The sequence below is a fragment of the Toxotes jaculatrix genome, chromosome 18, assembly GCF_017976425.1.
Source record: "Toxotes jaculatrix isolate fToxJac2 chromosome 18, fToxJac2.pri, whole genome shotgun sequence".
Lineage (NCBI taxonomy): Eukaryota > Metazoa > Chordata > Actinopteri > Toxotidae > Toxotes > Toxotes jaculatrix.
This window is the reverse complement of record NC_054411.1, coordinates 5,597,795-5,616,030: the sequence shown is the minus strand read 5'-3', so window position 1 is coordinate 5,616,030 and position 18,236 is coordinate 5,597,795. Positions and strand designations below refer to the sequence as shown.

Genomic DNA, 18,236 nt, shown 5'->3' with positions numbered 1-18,236 from the left:
GTCAAGAGTAAAGTTAAGTGATGAACAGACTGTGGGAGAGAGGTGGACAGCAGCCTATCAGTCAAATCATGCAAGCTGCTGTGAAGTGTAACAAACAGGGATCCAAGACTGAGCTTTACCTGACACCTAGTGGTGAGTCGCGGTCACTCTTCTGAGACTGCAGCTGTGTCTGCAAAATACAAAATGTAAGTTCATGCACATGAATGAAAGAAGATTTTGGAGTCACATTGTGTAGAACAAGATAATTACTCTTATCATTTATATTTCCCTTTACTTTTTACATATTAAATAAATGTATGTTTCTTAAACAACTTAATTAATCTGGCTTATCATGCTTTTTAATCACATATTGACTATTAAAATGTCGGGGAGGGGGATTTCTAAACATTTCAATATTGGATTTTATAATTTCACAAAAGTACATAAATGCCGAATATATATATTATTAAAAGAATAAGCAAATAACAACAACACTAACCAAAAATAAGAGTGATTTATTTTAGCTAATGTAACTGTAAATCCTTGTGTTCAGCCTTATTTTAATTTATATTAGGATATTTTAAAGATACTTAAGTTTCCATTTATTTCATTTATTATTATTATTTGTATCATGAAATTAGTCAGTTTTTATTGTGAACTAGAGGAATTATTCCAGCAAAATGGTAGAGAAAAATAAGAGGATTGTAGGACTGATTTGATGAGACAGGAATATGCTGGGTATATGTACAAGGTGCTAAACGTACCGTGACTTTGTGAGTCAGGTTGAATTGTGGTTACATTTGCTGAAAATTCTGCCTCTGATTGCTCCTGTTAATCAGTTTATCACTTGAGCCTTTGTGTTGTTTTATCCAGATGAGTATTTTAACCTCAACCAGATTGTATTAGGTCTCCTCTGACTGGTCTCTATGGTTACTATAAGCTCAAATGTAAAAGGTCATTAGGGAAACAGATGGCAATCCTGCCTAACCATGACCCTCACATTTATAAGCTAGGTGCAGATGGGTGGGAGGGACGGTGTACGACTGTTTGTGTCCATCCATGTCCTGTTCATGTCAAAATGCTGATTTCATTGTGATGTTGTACAAAGAAATGGAATAATGTTATTTTCTTTTAGTTTGATCTTAGATTAGTTAAAAATAGCGTATGAATAAACTTTAAGCTGTGCTGTGCTGAAGCCTGCTGAACTTTAAATCTTGCGCTTCTCAGAAAAAACTGGGCATAACATGGCAAGGGTGTGACATAATTACAGCCTTATCAGTGCCGCTGCTTCTTATTTGAGCCTCATCTTGAAACAAATGAGCATATCGGTGAAGTAATGTAGATCAGTGCACACTATCAATAAGAAAAGCTCTCCAGAACACTTGACAAATATATGGATTTCCACTGTGATTAAGAGAAATTGCTTCGTCAAATCGTATTTGTACCTGTCTCTTGTCAGTTAAATAACTACATCTGCAGTGTCTGGGCCCCATCTGCAGCTCATATCCCCTGCAGATTTGCTGTCCTATTTCAATCTCCCAAGTCATTTTCTCTTGTTTGCCATTGTCTTCTCTCTGCAGATATAATTCTATACTCTTATGGTATTTCAGGGGGAAAACCAGGGGCAGGGAGCTTACAATCTGATTTGATTGAAAACACGGTAAATCCTACGCTGGCCCAGGCATTCAATCTCACATCATCACTGACACACTGACGTCCCATAAACCCACTTCTTAATCCCAAAGCCTTTTTATTTTGTGGTCAGTGTGCCACCCATTGCCACAAATCCCCCACTGCCTCAGTCTCACCCCGCCCCATCACCCATGAGTGTGTATGTGTGCGTGCGCCTGTGCAGGCACAGCTGGCATCAACATCCTGTAACCTGCTCTGCTGTGGGCATATTTGTGAGTGCACTGCCCTGGACTGAGTACCTGGACAAGGTCAGACAGACCACCGAGCAGAACACTACAGCCTGCTGGTCTGTTGTGACCTGCTGTGGTTCAGCGGCTGATACTGGATATTAAGGACTTCCTTCCTGTTTTTGGGATCAGATCTGTGTTCCTGGAGAGAAAAAGACTTCTTAACAACCTCCTCACTAATGCAGTGCAACTCTTGGCCAGCTGGCAGCCATGAAAACTGTACCAAAGGAAAATAGAAGATGCCAGGGCAGAGGAGAAGAGGACTAAATCTCTTGTGCACTGATATTATGATCCGCAGCCCAGATGGAAAATTGTTGTTTTTGAATAATTCCTCAAGATTTTTTTGGAGATCGAAGACACTTAAATATTGTTCTTAATTTTTTGGGGAAAATACGACCAAAAGTTTTTTTCTTCAGTTTTCCTCTCCAGTCTCCTTTGCATCTAAAAATCCAGGCTACTGCGGAAGGGACGCAACAAAATTCTACTCCCACCTGGCCTCCAAGCACTAGACCAATCGATCACATTTACATTTATGACGAATGACACTATTGCTTGGCAGACATGTAAATAAAAGTATTTAAAGAATATAAAAGAAGAATTGCGCGCTCTCGGCGCAGCATCAGCACCAGCATCCGATGCGCGTCCCCGCCCCGGTAGAGGCTGCCCGACATCCCGGGAAGAGGAGTTGGAGCTGCGCGAGTTAAAGTTGGGCTAAAGGGGGGTGAGAGGATGCTGCAGAACAATCTAATCTAATCTATGTGGAGAAACGTGCCCTAAGTGAAGGATGACTTGCAAAATACTGAGCATATGCCTCTTATTTTTGGGTTTTCAACATTGCTCATCACGTAAGTCTTGTGAAACAACAATTGTTCATCTGTTATTGGTTGCTAGGTTTTCATTAAAATATTTCAAGGTGTATATACAGGCATTATCTGCAGTTTATGTAGCGTGTGATCGTATGCTTAAGAAAAAAGTTACTGGGTTTCATTCGGTAATAAGTGGAAAATACCACTGGAGGGCAAAATGTAGCCTGAGGTGTTGGGATCTTTGAAGGGCAATACACGTTGCGATAAATCCAGACATGGTCTTCAAACACATATCATTGAATTTCACTGCTTGTTTTATGGCTAATGCAGTTTCAGTAAAGCATGATTTTGTGGGATCACACAAAAAAAAGTGTAGAAGCAAACCGCGTCGGTCCTGCAGCAGAAGGTGCGCACGGTGATCCCCATCGCACTGGACTGTCTGCATTGCAGTGCTTTCTCTTCAGCCAGCATGCAAGTTTCTGCACCGTGCGGCTTCAACTCTCGACTTCTCTGCAGAGCACGATGCTGCCCGAGAGCCTGTTGTGTTGTTTCTATTGTAATAATCTCCATGTCGCATTGATAGTGTGTGTTATTCTTGCTGAAAATCCACTGAACACATTTTCAAAGTGGCGGTTGAGGGAGCTGGGCTCAGCGTCCTGACCGGGACCAGCCCACTGCAGTACTTTTTTTTTTTTGGGAAGACTGTGTTCCCATCACCTGTCCTTAAAGCCCTGCATCCTGCGCACGACGAGCGTGGATTCACCTGGCAGGGAAAACATTACCCGCTGATCAATACAGCAGTCTTGTAATGGATTTAGTTGGGCAGAGGTGGGGCTGTGTTTGAAGCTAAAATTGGGTGAGGCTTTTTTTCAGGCAGAGGCGCTATTCACTTGTATATCAAATATGTTGTATGCATACTAATAAGCTGTATAGGTGATGTCAGTGTCAGGGGGATCTCTGAAGATCTTGACTTTAACCCCATGCAGTGCACTGCGTGACTCATGGTTTTTGATATCAGTGACAGATCAGGAATTAGGGATGGGATATAATGTGCCTTCTTGATAGTGTTAAATGTCATTACAGGGAAAAGAAGTAACAGCAGTTACCTCAACCCTGATTATTTGTTTTTGAGGATCAAAAACAACATATAAGGACACAAGCCAGTATGCATGCGCTGTTTTTAGTGAAACAAATGCTTAACCAAGTTTACTCTTACTGTGTGCTCATGTAAGTGGATCCAGATTACATGTTAGATGTTATGCACCTTTCTGTTAAGTTACTGTGGGGAAATTATCTTCCTCCCCAGGGACTGTGTTACAATTTGGTGTACATATAAACTTATTTTGATCATCCTACTGCTGATTACTTGGAGCTCTGTCACACAGTGTATTGGGAAGTGAGGTGTACTATCTTGATGTAATAGAGAACTGAAAAGTGAATGAAAAGGAGAAACTGCACTTGAGTAGAAGTTCGGTAACCTCATTGCATCACTGATTGTTGACCAGTAAGTTGAGGCCTGTGGGTTTGGCTTGCAGTGGATCTTGCTCATACTTTATTGCAGGCCAGGCCGACTGTATATCTGGTGTGTGGAGCTGTGCCAGATTAAAATGGAGCCTCAGATCCCACAGCACTGTGACCCAGCAGGGTGGGGCTGAGGCTCACTCTATAAGCTGTGCATGTATGTGTATATTTCAATTGGCTGAGATGCATAAATCTCAAGTTTGTGCTATGTGCATTTTGTCAAGGTTAACAGCTCAAGTAGCAGGGGACTGACTGGTCCATGTGAAGGTAATTCATATCTAGAGAAGGGCAGGGATATTGCCGTTTGTGGAGACAGAAGCGTGAAGCTATTTGAGGTGTGAATTTAAACCCAGATGTGACTCTGATGTGCTGTATAGTTTGGGTTTTTATCCCTGGCAGTAGTGAGACACCACCCACTGTGATGCCTGCCTGGGCATGAATAATTTACTGAACTCTCTTTAATAGAACATGCAATATTTGTATTACCCCTACATTCAGTTGTTGTAGATTTTTTTTATATGGTGTTGGTGGAAATCTGCATTCAGGCGACCTGCAGGGCTGCTATCTGAATACTCAGTAGCGACGCATCATAGGCATGTGACAGCCAGAGGAGGTGCCTTTCTGCATACCGTATGTAACCAGCAGTAATGATGTGTCAGCCCAGACAGAGCAGCCTACATGTACAGCAGACTGATGATTCAGCAGGAGCGATGCTAGAGCTCCACACAGCCACACTGTTCCCCACATAGCCCCTTAATGATAAATGGAGAAAGAGATCTCTCTGTGTGGTGCAGAGAGGGGAGGGGGTGGATGCAGCTTCACAAACAGAGGGGTTAAAACCTAGTGACAGGGTGCTCTGCACAGGCTTCAGGTACACTTTAGCTACTGCAACATGACAACGCCCACTTGGAGAGAGAGAGAGAGAGGCAGTGAGAGAAAGAAGTAAAAAATAGCAAGATGATGATGAGCGAGAGCATGAGGTAATGGGATGCAGTGAGCGCATGAAAGACTGGAGGATTTTCAGAGTTGGGATGGAGATGAAGAGAGAGGAATAGGAAGCGAGATGTTGAATAGGTGGGGATGTAGAGTGTATGACAGCCTTGCCATAAGGAGGAGCTGAGGAGCTGAGTGGCCTGGGGTAACCTGCTGCACTCTGGGATGGAGCTGCTCCTCACATTCAAAGTCAAATTCCTCCCCTTTTACCACTAAATGAGGAATTAAAACAAATCAATACATTTTAAGCCATTAGCAGCAAATGAGCTTTGGCTGTGTAAATGCAACACAAATATTTTTTCTTTGAATGGCCTTTTGAGCAGTGGATCTTTTGAAATGGCTCTATAGTGCAGTAATGGAATGATGCAGCGGAGATCTGTTATCGATCACCTGCAACATAGCAGGAAATTCTGTGTGATGAAGATGGGGAGAAAGCCTTTCAGAGAGGCACACAGAGGCAGAAAGTCAAGGTCACATTTCCCTTGCTCAGCACGTTTCTTCCATCTAAATGTGCAGCGTGTCCCCTTATGAAAGGTGACAGAATTCATGCTGACGTGACTGACTTTTTTTTTTCCCAGACAAGGCAGAAAATGGTGTATTCATGCTGTAAAATGACCCACATATGTTTCATATAACATTTAAGGTAGTGTAAGGCAGTGGATGAATGCATTCTATTCTCTCATTCATATTTCTTCCTGTAAGGATCTGCTCTGATCACCCAGTCTCATTTTCCTCTACACAGTTATTTTAAAATTTGAGGCTCCGCTGCACCTTTCTTCATCTTGCACCATCTGCAGCCTGCATACAAATTCTGCTAACGTCTCCTGTTTTTAGCCACTGTCTCCTGCCATTTCCCCTGTGCTCCATGACCTCTGTGACTGTAAAAACAGGAATAACAGCACCAGAACTCCTGTTTACCAGTAAACAAGTCCAAAGGTTTGGAGAGGATTGTACCAATAAATAAGGAAGGACACACTGGTTTTCATTTACCTCATCTCTATCTTTTAGATGGTCAGATTTTTTTTTTTTTATATCTGCCTACCTTCTCATTCAAGTGAAACCCAGTCCAACTATATTTTTTTAGCCTATCTATATTAAATTTCTCAGGGGTATTAAAGAGCATACTTCAGCACTTAAAATGAGACAGTGTTTCTCTTGCAGCTCGAGGTGAGGGCATCGCGCATTTATCCTCACCAGTGACAGAAGCAAGATTAGGTAGAATTATGGTCACTTTTAATAGCCGTGGGCCGAGAAGCGAGCCTCAGCAGATGGGTGACAGTCCTATCAGTCTCATAACCACAAGCAGAACAGCAACTCACCGTAACAGCCACAATCTCAATTTGACATTAACTTTTCTGCCCATGAAAGCACATACTTTTTAAAAAAAAAACACACACAGAGAAATTACACAGAAACATACAGGCACGTAGGCACTGACAGGAAAATACACACACCCATAAGGGCAACATTTTTATTCTGTCTCTGCAGCACTGACCAAATCAGGACCAGATCCATCTTTGTACTCTTTTGACATTTACAATAGTTTAGCTCAGGGATAGTTGTTTGTCATGTAATTTACTTCTGGTCCCACCCAACCTGTGAAGAAATGAGGATGCTAAGACGACACACTCGCTGAGCAGACATCAGGACACTTGATTAGATTGATTAGTCTTGGTCCACCTGCCTATAAGGAGACCATTCAGGGGGAATATGAATTTTTGACCTTGCTATCTGTGTACTTTAACCAGTGAAAAAAGACGTAAATGTGTTTTTGCTATGTTTTGAATTTAACTGGATTAATGTGGTTAAATTTGTATTTTGTGTTACATGGAGCATGGACCGGCCTCTGATTAAACTCCAAATGGTGTCTTCTTATCAGGCTGTGCAGCAGTGGCAGTCTTTGTTGCCTAGAACTGTATAATTTTGAAAGCCTGTTGTGAATGCTGTATTATGCAAAGACCTCTTTAATAACTCCTGACCTTGGTGTCTTCTTTATTGTCACTGCAGGAGAATGTGTTGATCCGCTGGTTTCCGGGCTCTATGCCTCCTCCTTTCTGGCCTCCTCCAGATATAATTTTCTGTACTCCGCCAATTTTGCCAAATTGTATGGTAAGTCCTTAATTGTTTTATAGAGCTGTGGACTAATAACATCAACGACACCCCCCAAGTGTAATTAATAAATTTGGGGGTGAGGAGCTGAAGAAATTAACTTACCAGATCCCTGTAGCCTGCTCTTCCTCTCTGCTTGAGGTTAGAGGCTTGGGGATAAATTAGGTGCTACCAGCACTAAAGCTAAATGTATTACTATTATATACTAAATACTTGACCAGTTCGAGACAAAACAGTAGCTGAACCTAACCAGCTCACTAGAGGTGTCCACCCCAAGTTTGACTAAAGTTCAAATGCCCCTCTTTCTCTCCCTCAGGCAGCAGTGGCTGGTCCCCATCCCCAAGGGACAGGCAGCCATGGCTGCAGGTTGACCTGGGCAGGAAGTACCGGCTAGTGGCCATTGCCACCCAGGGGACCTTCAACTCCTACGACTGGATTACCAAGTACACCCTGCTCTACGGAGACCGACCGGATTCCTGGACGCCGTACATCATGAAAGGAGGAAACTCTGTGGGTGTCACTGAAGCAGAATGGTTGGGGTAGGGGTGGGATGAGGGCCATAACAGGGATGAGTAGGGGATTAACTAGTCAAACGTAATCTTTACAGTCGATTCTGCATTCAGTGGGTGTTCCATTTTATTCATTGTCACTGGCACTGAAACAAAGACAGCACAGCATATTATCTCTCTCAGCACTGACAAAGCTAATCTCATCATCAGTTCATCTCCAGTCTCTTAATAAGGTGTTAGCACCATTGCAGTGACTCAATAACTCTCTCTCCTCTTTCTCTGTCACATTTGTTTGCAGACGCTGCCTGGAAACTGGAATTATTATCAGGTGAAGAGAAATGTCTTCCATTACGCCTTTACTGCTAAACACATTCGTCTGCTGCCTCTGGCGTGGAACACAGAGAATGGAGGGAAGATTGGAGTGAGGCTGGAGCTGTTTGGCTGCTCTTATGGTAAAAATGACTGATGGATGCTACACAGGGATTTACTGCCTCTGATTCAGATCTGGGGGACATCTGACAATCCCTGTCCTTAATCATACTAGACAATAAGCCACTACAACCCAGTACCTAATATGCTACAATATGTTCACACTAAAAATGACTAAGCTCAGTATCACCTGATTCATACTTAAGAACAACCTGCACAAGATAAATGCCAACATATACACATTGTGCACATAGCATTTACCCTAAAAGCTCAATAAATGCCACATAATGTTGTATATTATCTCATATGCTCCTTATTTACAATAACACGGGCGATATTTTAAATATATAGTTGTTTTGAAAATCCCATATGTCGTTTGAAATTTTGCCCTTGTGTTTCAGATTCCTATGTGCTGCAGTACAATGGGGATGACTCGGTGGTCTACATGTACCCAGAAAAGAGGTCCCGCACACTGCAAGACCACATCGCCATAAACTTCAAAACTCTGGAGCAGGATGGTCTGCTGCTGCACAGCGAGGGGATTCAGGGAGACCTCTTTACTCTGGAGCTGAAGAAAGGCCGTCTCTACCTACACATCAGCCTTGGTACAGCAGAGGTCGTTTGTTGGATAAATTGAAGATTTTTTTTTTTTTTTTACAGTATTTGGGTGTGCCTGTTATACTTCATTTCCTAAGCCACAGTGACATCCATCCCCAGAAACACAAAGGCTTCTCTCAATCCTGAAATCAATATTGCTGTTTAGGTCGTTGGCTGGATCCCTGCAGTTCATTCAATGTGAAAAATTCGGAATTTTCTCTTCCTTTTACTCAGAGCTGCTGTAAGCATTTGTTTTTGCCCTCTGTTTTCTAGGAAGCAGTGTAGTCCACAAAGTAAATGGTCGAACTACATTGACTGCTGGCAGCCTTCTTGATAACCTACACTGGCACTATGTCACCATCAAGCGCTATGGTAGACAGGTCAACTTCACAGTGGACAGTCATACAGTGACAGCCATCTGTAATGGAGAGTTCACCCACCTGGATCTGGATACACAGGTAACTCAGCATCTGAGTAAATTATCCTCCCTTAATTATATTAATATTACTGAATATGAATTCTGGATTAATGAGGGTAACTGCCTGTCTTAATACCTCTTAGATGTATGTAGGAGGAGTAATAGAGCAAAACCTGCCTCATCTTCCTACCACACCAAATTTCCGGGGCTGCCTGGAGAACGTCTTCATCAATGGCATCAACATCATCGACAAGGCCCAGAGAGAAGAACCTGACATCCACATACCACGAAAGGTGGGACTTCAGAATTCAGCATTCCGGCCATCATACAACTGTTGAAGTCAGAATAAAAATCAAAGGAAATGTTTTCACTAGAATCGATGATTTAATTTTCTCATTCTTCTTTCTTACCCTCAGAAAAAGATGCATTTTGCGTGCCGTGACATTCTCCTCAAACCGATGACCTTTGCTGGACCCAACAACTACCTGCAGGTGCCAGGCTTCTTCAGGAGGCCTCGTATGTTTGTCAAGTTCAAGTTCCGCTCCTGGGACTACACGGGGCTCCTTATGTTCACACGTTTTGCTGATGACCTGGGTGCCCTCGAGCTGGGTCTGAGTGAGGGACAGATCAACGTTACTATATTCCAGCCTGGGAAGAAGAAACTCCAGTTTGCTGCAGGTAAGTTTATGCAGTCTGTGGGAGATACGACAGAAAAGTTCAATGTCATATGCTTTGTGAAAGACATCCATTGCATCATGCACACAGTTTTAGCATATGCAGACATCCAAAGCTTGATAGACCCGCCATGCCTAGCTAAGACTGATAAGCTATAATTGGGAAGCCTCTGTTTGAGGGCAGGGTTTAGCGCACAATCAATTCTAGATAAATGCTGTGCGTTTTACATGTTATCTCTGTTCTTCTGGTAGAACCAGTGCGTGACAAGCATTTCTCCAATCTCTAGGATACAGGCTAAATGATGGTTACTGGCATTCAGTGGATCTGGCAGCCAGAGACAACCTGCTGACCCTCACTATTGATGAGGAGGAGGGCTCCCCACTAAAGATCACCAACCCCTTCACCATTCGGACTGGGGACCGCTACTTTTTTGGAGGTGTGATGATGACTTAAACACTTGCTGAGAACAAACTCAGTATATACCCTAAAGCCGTACAGGTAAATTCACACAATGTTTGTTTTTCTGCACTCAGGTTGCCCGAAAACCAATAACACAATAAGAAAGTGTGAGACCAAGCTGAACCGCTTCCATGGTTGCATGCAGCATATCTTCATAGACAATGAGCAGCTTGATATTGACATTATTCTGCAACGACAGTGGGGACGCTACGCTGAGCTGTTACTTGGAACCTGTGGCATCACTGACAGGTAGGAAACATTATAGAGTTAGAGTTATCATAGATTATGAAAAAGAAAAGAGAGAACATGGAATGAAAGAAAGAAAATGACACGTGACAAGTCACTCACTTTTACTTTTGTAACATCAAAATCCTCAGTGTAAGCATCTGTTTTGTTTACAGATGTACTCCAAATCCATGTGAACATGAAGGCAGATGCATCCAGTCCTGGGATGATTTCATCTGTCTTTGTGAGAACACAGGTTATAAAGGAGAAGTGTGTCATATGTGTAAGTGCTGTCTGGTGATCTTAACATTGTAATGAATGTTTCTTCACAGTTAATTACCCCTGGTCCATGCTATATTTCTCCCTAATAATAACAAATTGGTCATGTCTCCCCTCAAACAGCGGTTTATAAAGAATCATGCGAGGCGTACAGACTCAGTGGCAGGTATTGGTCTGGAAACTACACCATCGATCCTGATCTCAGTGGACCGCTGAAACCATTTGAGGTGTACTGCAAAATGAAGTGTAAGCAAGCACTGTCACTAATAAAATACAGCTTCATCCGCAGTGTGTTCAGTATTTGCCAGATTCTCTGTGGAATGGCAATGAAAAGTTGGAAAGCAAGATGTCAGGTTATCGTGTTCCTGTAATGAGGAATGTGTGCTGAAATTTCATGGGAAATTAAAAACGTTCATTAAACAAGATAGGTCCAGCTGTTTCTGTGTGTATGAGCGTATGCTGGAAAATTGTGCTTCTTCTGAAGTAGTACTCTGTGCCTAAGGTTTCTGACATTATCAGACATAAAATTGCTTTTCATTCCTTTCATTTTTCTTACATTATCATTTCCCTAACCTATCACCTGAATCTGTCACAGCCTATAAAGCTTGGACGGTGATTATGCATGACCGAGTGGATGGTACCAAGGTGACTGGGAGTTCAATAGACCGGCCATATATAGGAGATGTCAACTACTGGAATGCCTCCTGGGATGAAGTCACTGCTCTTGCCAACACCTCCATGTACTGTGAGCAGTGGATTGATTACTCCTGCTACAAGTCTCGTCTCCTCAACACCCCCAGTGAGTGGGATTAGTCAGGTTATTATTTTAGCAGTGTGCTCATGAAGATCGGAAACTTGAACGACACACTAACATACCATTCCTTTTTCAAAACAGATGGAAGACCTTTTGGTTACTGGATTGGTCGCAACAATGAGAGTCATTATTACTGGGGCGGGACATTCAGAGAAATCCAGAAATGTGGTTGTGCCATCAACCAAACCTGCACAGACCCCAAGTTTCAATGCAACTGTGATGCTGACTATAGACAATGGTGAGAGAGGAACACATTAAGCAGGTTTAGTTTGTATCTGTGATGTTCATGTTTTAACATCCCTACTGTTGCTGTTCAGGTACTCAGACAAGGGCTACTTGGACTTTAGAGACCATCTGCCTGTGAGGAGGGTGGTGGTCGGGGACACCAACAGGACGGGCTCAGAAGCACAATTCACTGTTGGGCCTCTTCGCTGCCATGGCGACAGTGAGCTTAAATTTAATGAATTGAGCTCACACAGTGGTGTCATTTGTTGTTGAAGGGATGGTAGTTGTTTTACGTTACATGTATTTCAATGTTTCCCCACAGGAAACATCTGGAATACCATAGCCTTCACCAAGCCCACCTACATAACCTTCCCCACCTTCAGGCCTGGATCCAGTGCTGACATCTCCTTCCACTTCAAAACCTATCGTGACAACTGCGTCTTCTTGGAGAACTCTGATGACCAACTTCGAAACTTTATAAGGATAGAACTCAATAGTGAGTTGGTTCACCCGTTAGCAGGGAGCTACTCTTTTCACACAACTGAAAGATTGTCTAAGAATTATTAGAAATTTTCTGTAATTATTTTTTCTCACTATATTCTCTTTCCTTTTCCAGCCACCCATAATCTTGCGTTTGTATTTATGGTTGGCGATGGCATCCTCAATGTGACCCTAAAGTCCCCTGTGCCACTCAATGACAATGAGTGGCACTTCGTTCAGGCTGAGATTAATGTGAAGCTGGCCAGAATCAAGGTTGATTATCAGCCTTGGGCTGTGAAACGTTTCCCTGGTCAGACTTTTGTCACCATGAAGTTTACTCATCCTCTCTTAGTAGGTAGGTTGGAAGCTTAAAACTGGCAGAACTTACAGAACATTGAACTTGTCGTCTAAACTTTGATTGAACATGAATAACCACCAGTAAAACCATTCTTTGTTTTAGGTGCAGCCAACCGCACCCTCAGACCATTCTTGGGGTGTCTTCGAGGGTTAAGGATGAATGGCGTTCCTCTGGATCTAGAGGGAAAAGTAAATGAAGAACAGGGCATAAGGAGGAATTGTACAGGACAGTGTCTCAATGCTACGATACCATGTCGAAACAGTGGCCAGTGTATTGAGGGTTATGCTTCCTACACTTGTGACTGTAACAACACAGCCTTTGATGGTTTCTACTGCCATAAAGGTGAGTTCAGACACAGAAACCAGACAAAACCTGAACTTAGTAACTGACATCATGTGCAGCCATACTTTGAAACAGATGTAGATATCTAATCCTGTATTAATCTTCTCTAAGACATCGGAGCCTACTTTGAGATTGGCTCGTGGATGAGGTACAACATCCGAAAGAAGCCCATATCAGACGAAGCGGCGTGGGCCAACTGGATTGACCCGCACTACGACAATTTCAGCCTCGGCTACAATGATACGGCAGATGACATAGAGTTCAGTTTCAGCACTGTCCACACGCCAGCCGTGTTGCTCTACATCAGCTCCTTTGTTCAGGACCACATCGCTGTCCTCCTGAAGACTGACGGTAGGTGAAGCTCAGAAACAATTAGTCTAAGAATGGAAATGACCGAATTTCTGACGTAGGATTGCAAAATTACAAAACTACCTTAGTTACTGATGTAATGGAGAAAACAGCATATGCTCATTGATGTATTTTGTTGTCTCTCTCTCCACAGGTAGCGTAGAACTGAGGTATAAGCTGGGGCTCCTAACACACAAGTACCAGCTGACTCACCGAAACCTGGCAGATGGATACCCTCACTATATCAACATAACCAGACACAACAGAACCATCAAAACACAGGTTCATGCTTTCACGTTTCTTACTGTGTAAACTCTGACCTGTGGTTTATGTTATTTTAGGTAAAAAAACATTTTATGTCTGGAAGAATTGCACACTGTCAAACACTCATCCAAGATTGTCCAACTAACAAATTTGTAATTAGTTCTTTTCATGAATCACTTCCCTGCCTACAATGATGAAGTGTATATTTTATTCTACCCTGCCTGCAGGTGGATTACATGGAACCCATAGTGGAAAAGATAACCTTAGTAGAGGACGCCAGGTTTGACTCTCCAAAATCCATGTTCCTCGGCAGAGTGATGGGTAAAAGTCTAATTTACCACTTGTTGATAAACACATTTAACGTATTCACCTTGCTACCGGTAATATTCATGCATTATTTATTTCAAGTAGTAAACTCTTTTGCTTATTGTTTGTGTCTGCTCCTTCAGAGGTTGGTGACATTGAATATGAGATCCAGAGGCATAATGCTCCAGGCTTCATAGGCTGCATATCTGGGGTGAGATACAATGTCTATGCCCCTTTAAAGGCCCTCTTCCGTCCGAATGAAACAGACCCTCCGATAAAGACACAAGGCTACGTCTCTGAGTCCAACTGTGGCGCCTTCCCTCCTGTCCTAGGTTATGTACCATGGGAGGTAGACCCCTGGTTTACTGGCATAGGTGAGTTTATATGTATGTCCCATAATGTATTAATACATGAAGAGAATACTTCATGTTCATCCACTTAACTGTGTATCTCCCTCTTTCAGAATATTTTTATATCCATGATGATCTGGGCCTGTTCTGGATAACAGGTAAGATTAATTTTTTTTTCCTGTACTCTAATACACTCTCCGTAAATCAGACCATTGCCCTGAATACACAAATGTTTAATATCTACCTTGTTTCTGGATTGCTGCATTCAAAAGACCAGTAATGTGACATTTAGCTGTTTATCCAGTTTATTCTGAAGCGCTGCTCCTCTCTCTCGTTTCTGTTTTACTCACTATCCCCCTCTGTCCCAGATGACATGAATCAGCCGTTTGAAATTCTCTTTCCTTTTTTCCTAAAATCCTCTAATCCTAAATTAGAACAGGGTTGTCAGATTCCAACTTGGGGCTTTTGAGTGTTTATTCAAGTGTCTGACTGCAGGCTCAAATTTATTTTATGTGGCACAAAATCAAGAAAGCATACTCATAGAAGAATAAACAGCATTTCTAACACACTGTTATCATACTTAAGATTAAGTAATACGGAAGTCAGATTATCTTTATAACCTAGTTTGTTAGTTTGTTAAGACCATATTGTTGATATAGATTCAGATTTCTATGCTACTAGCGTGTTGGCTTTGTTAATGGTGGTAAATGTATTTCACAAAGAGACATGAAAGATGAAACATGGCAAATGTGTTGTTCTTTATATTTCTATATATTTTTGGAAAACGTGTATTTCTTCATCTATTTAATCCTCATGATAACATAGCACCTTATTACAAGAGGACATGTTGAGATGATCCGTCTGCAGCACAGTATTACAGATGTTGGGAAAAATTAGAGCAGGTCCCCCTGATGAGCAGGAGAGGCTGGAGCCTCAGGATTAAAGCGCAGCACAGAGACTCTCTGCTCCATCCCTGTCTGAGACCTTTACTGGATCAGCTATATTTAGTCTGCATGGTCCCAGCTTACTGTTCATCATTGATACATGCTTCTGCTTAATAGATCATTCAGCATCCGAGATATTATGCTAATGCAGGACATCAGCGTGTCATTAAAGATTAGAGCGCCATTCAGGCATCCCAACAATGGTCCCCGCCGGTTATCAGACATCATTCCTGTCTGGTATACTGCTCAGGATAAAACGGTTGTGACTGAAAAATTACACTTCTTGTTTTAAATGTCGCTGATAAAATAAAGCACTATGTTAGGCAGGTAAACAAATTCTGTCATAGTGATACTGAAGGCATGACTTTCCTTCATTTGGCCTGTGACAACATCACCATAAATGGAAACACTGTGGACATTTTGTTGGTCCATTTTGCACTGAACACCCTGACTGACAAACAAACACACACCTTCAGGCAGTTGAATGTCTCCAGTTCACTGGAGAATGTGGGAGGAAACCCAAGCAAATGCGGGGGAACATTAAAGCTACACTCAGAAATGGTTGAGATCTGAACCTGTAGCTGTAAGGCACCAGCTTGAGCTACTGAGCCATCATGGTGCAAGCAGGAGAAATTCTGGCTGTGAGAGCCAAAGCTCAGAGGCAGGTGGTTTGTGAAAAACAGCGACCACATTACAAATTGAGGACTCATTTTGGATGCTGATTTGAACTTTGGCAATCACATTAGTAGCATCACAAGGATTGCTGTTCACCTTCCGAGAAATATCTCTAACATCATTTTCTGATGATAAGAACTCATGAACAGGCTGGATTACTGCATTTCCCTCTATTTCCTGGCTAAAAACAGGACAAAAAGGCCACTCCAGTCAATTTAAGCTTCTCCTGTTCAATTTAAGCTTCTCCTTCTCCCATCCTCTCTCCTGGCCTGGCCCCACAGTACATATCAGATAATGCTCTCCATCTATAAAACCAGCAGACCTCTCAGGCCACAAGCCACCAAGCCTCCTATCCTACTCTAAATCAGGTGAGAGTGCGTTCAGTAATTTTTAAATAAAGGTGCTCTGCTGATCTGAGACCTGATTGGGTTTGTATCTTATCATTTTTTAAATAATTTTTTTTTACATTATACTATTATTTGACAGTCAGTGTAGAGATAGACAGGAAATATAGGGAGATAGAGAGAGAAAGCGAGGGAGAGACATGACATGCAACAAATGTCTCCCAGACGAGAGTCGAACCGTGAAGGTTGCGGTTATGTGGTATGCTCATTAACCATTAAGCTGCTGGGGCCCCCCTTAAAGCACTTGTATGAAAACGTTCGATACAAATAAAATTTAAATTGAACATAAAAAGAATAGGGACTGGGGAGCATTAGCAGTGATACCATGGACCTGAACAGACAAATAAAAAACACAGCTGAAGGAACAGATGTGCGTAAAGTCATTATAGGTATGTCAGATCTAAATTCACCCACACCAGTTCGGCTGATGTAGTCATAATGCAGCACTAAAAATTCAGTCAAACAGAGCCTGCTCCTCCCGTCTTTCCTATTTGCGTTGCAGATTAACTCTGACTGTGCTATTTTTATCTTTCAGTCATTGTCATCTTGGCGATACTGCTGCTCTTCGGAGGCCTGTATAGCATCTACGTCTATGCGTATCAGCAGAAGGGCAGCTATCACACCAATGAACCCAAGAACCTGGAGTCTCCCAGCAGCTCTAGGCCACTGACCGAAACCCTGAGGAGAGAAAAGAAGAACCTCCCAGAAATTGAGGAAGAGTTTAGGAGTGACTAACCTCACAGGACCTAGGGGGACAGTGGGTGGGGGTTTGACTGGGGGCTGGGCAGAGGGAAATAGCACTTACAACAACCACAGATACCTGTATTAGGTTTTCTAATTGTCTAATTTTTTTTTTTTTTTTTTTTTTACATTTTGCTTTGTGTTCCTTTCCCCGGTTGAGTGGGATCTGATGACTGGTGCTCAACATAGTATGTATTTTGGTAAGTTCTAGTTTTGCTGGGTTCAAAGTTCAAATCAAGCCCCATGTCGCGTGAGTAGCCAACAAGTCTCACACTGTATTGCAGGGTGAAATACTGAAGTGCCTCATCTGAGCAAGCTTGATCTGAAGTAACTGAAGTAGCTTATTCAGATAGGGTTTAGATCAGACACTGTGGGAAAAAGGACTTCAAGGGATGTTTAATTACAGTTCGAACATCAGTTTAAACTATTCAGGCTTTTATTGATTGCTTTCTTTTCTGAGCCACATTTGAGACCGATTAAAGCTATCACTATCCTTCTGTATAGATTCGTTGCCATCTAAAATATACCTTTTGATGACAATCTGTCGTAGAGCCATTTTTGACAGCATAGCTCATAGAGCGTCTTGCTTTTAAGCAGTGAGCACATCTGAGAGCTGGTGCACTGAACCAGTGCAACAAAGATCCAAATCAAACAAAACTGGTGTTCATGAATAAAAACAGTCAACTGTTGAGAGAACAAACTGAAAAGCATGGAGCTTTGAGATGTTAAGCTTTGAGATGATACATATAAAGACTGTAAAAGGTATATACGCTTATATTTGTTGTATTGCAGCCTGTAACAGTGCATTACCTATACAGAATGGCACATGTAGGTGGATCAGAATAGCCATAGTGTCAGTAGATAAAAGCTTTGCCGATCACAGTATGCTCACATTCTCAGCTATGGGGCTTCAGAAATGAGAGTGTGATGATTTGAAGATACTGTACCTCTAGGTGTGAGAGCTAACAGACTGTTGGTGTACTGCCGAAATCAAAACAAAAGTCAACGTGATGAAGCTCACCAGAGACAGGATGGCCTAAATATCCAAGTTCTCATTCCTTCTGTCT

General features: G+C 42.3%; 1 protein-coding gene across 1 annotated transcript; it reads left to right on the top strand.

The window, feature by feature from the left end:
* The first annotated feature begins 2,682 nt into the window (after window positions 1-2,682).
* cntnap1 (contactin associated protein 1) lies at window positions 2,683-17,163 on the top strand. Its single transcript, XM_041062133.1, has 24 exons — window positions 2,683-2,743; window positions 7,226-7,327; window positions 7,644-7,837; window positions 8,135-8,288; window positions 8,667-8,870; window positions 9,136-9,320; window positions 9,424-9,573; window positions 9,697-9,958; window positions 10,242-10,391; window positions 10,489-10,663; window positions 10,816-10,922; window positions 11,042-11,164; window positions 11,514-11,717; window positions 11,814-11,970; window positions 12,050-12,177; window positions 12,280-12,453; window positions 12,574-12,792; window positions 12,898-13,137; window positions 13,249-13,488; window positions 13,640-13,767; window positions 13,977-14,070; window positions 14,199-14,429; window positions 14,519-14,563; window positions 16,964-17,163. Exons 1-24 carry the CDS (start codon window positions 2,683-2,685, stop codon window positions 17,161-17,163), a joined length of 3,927 nt encoding a protein of 1,308 aa, XP_040918067.1.
* Window positions 17,164-18,236: the final 1,073 nt, after the last annotated feature.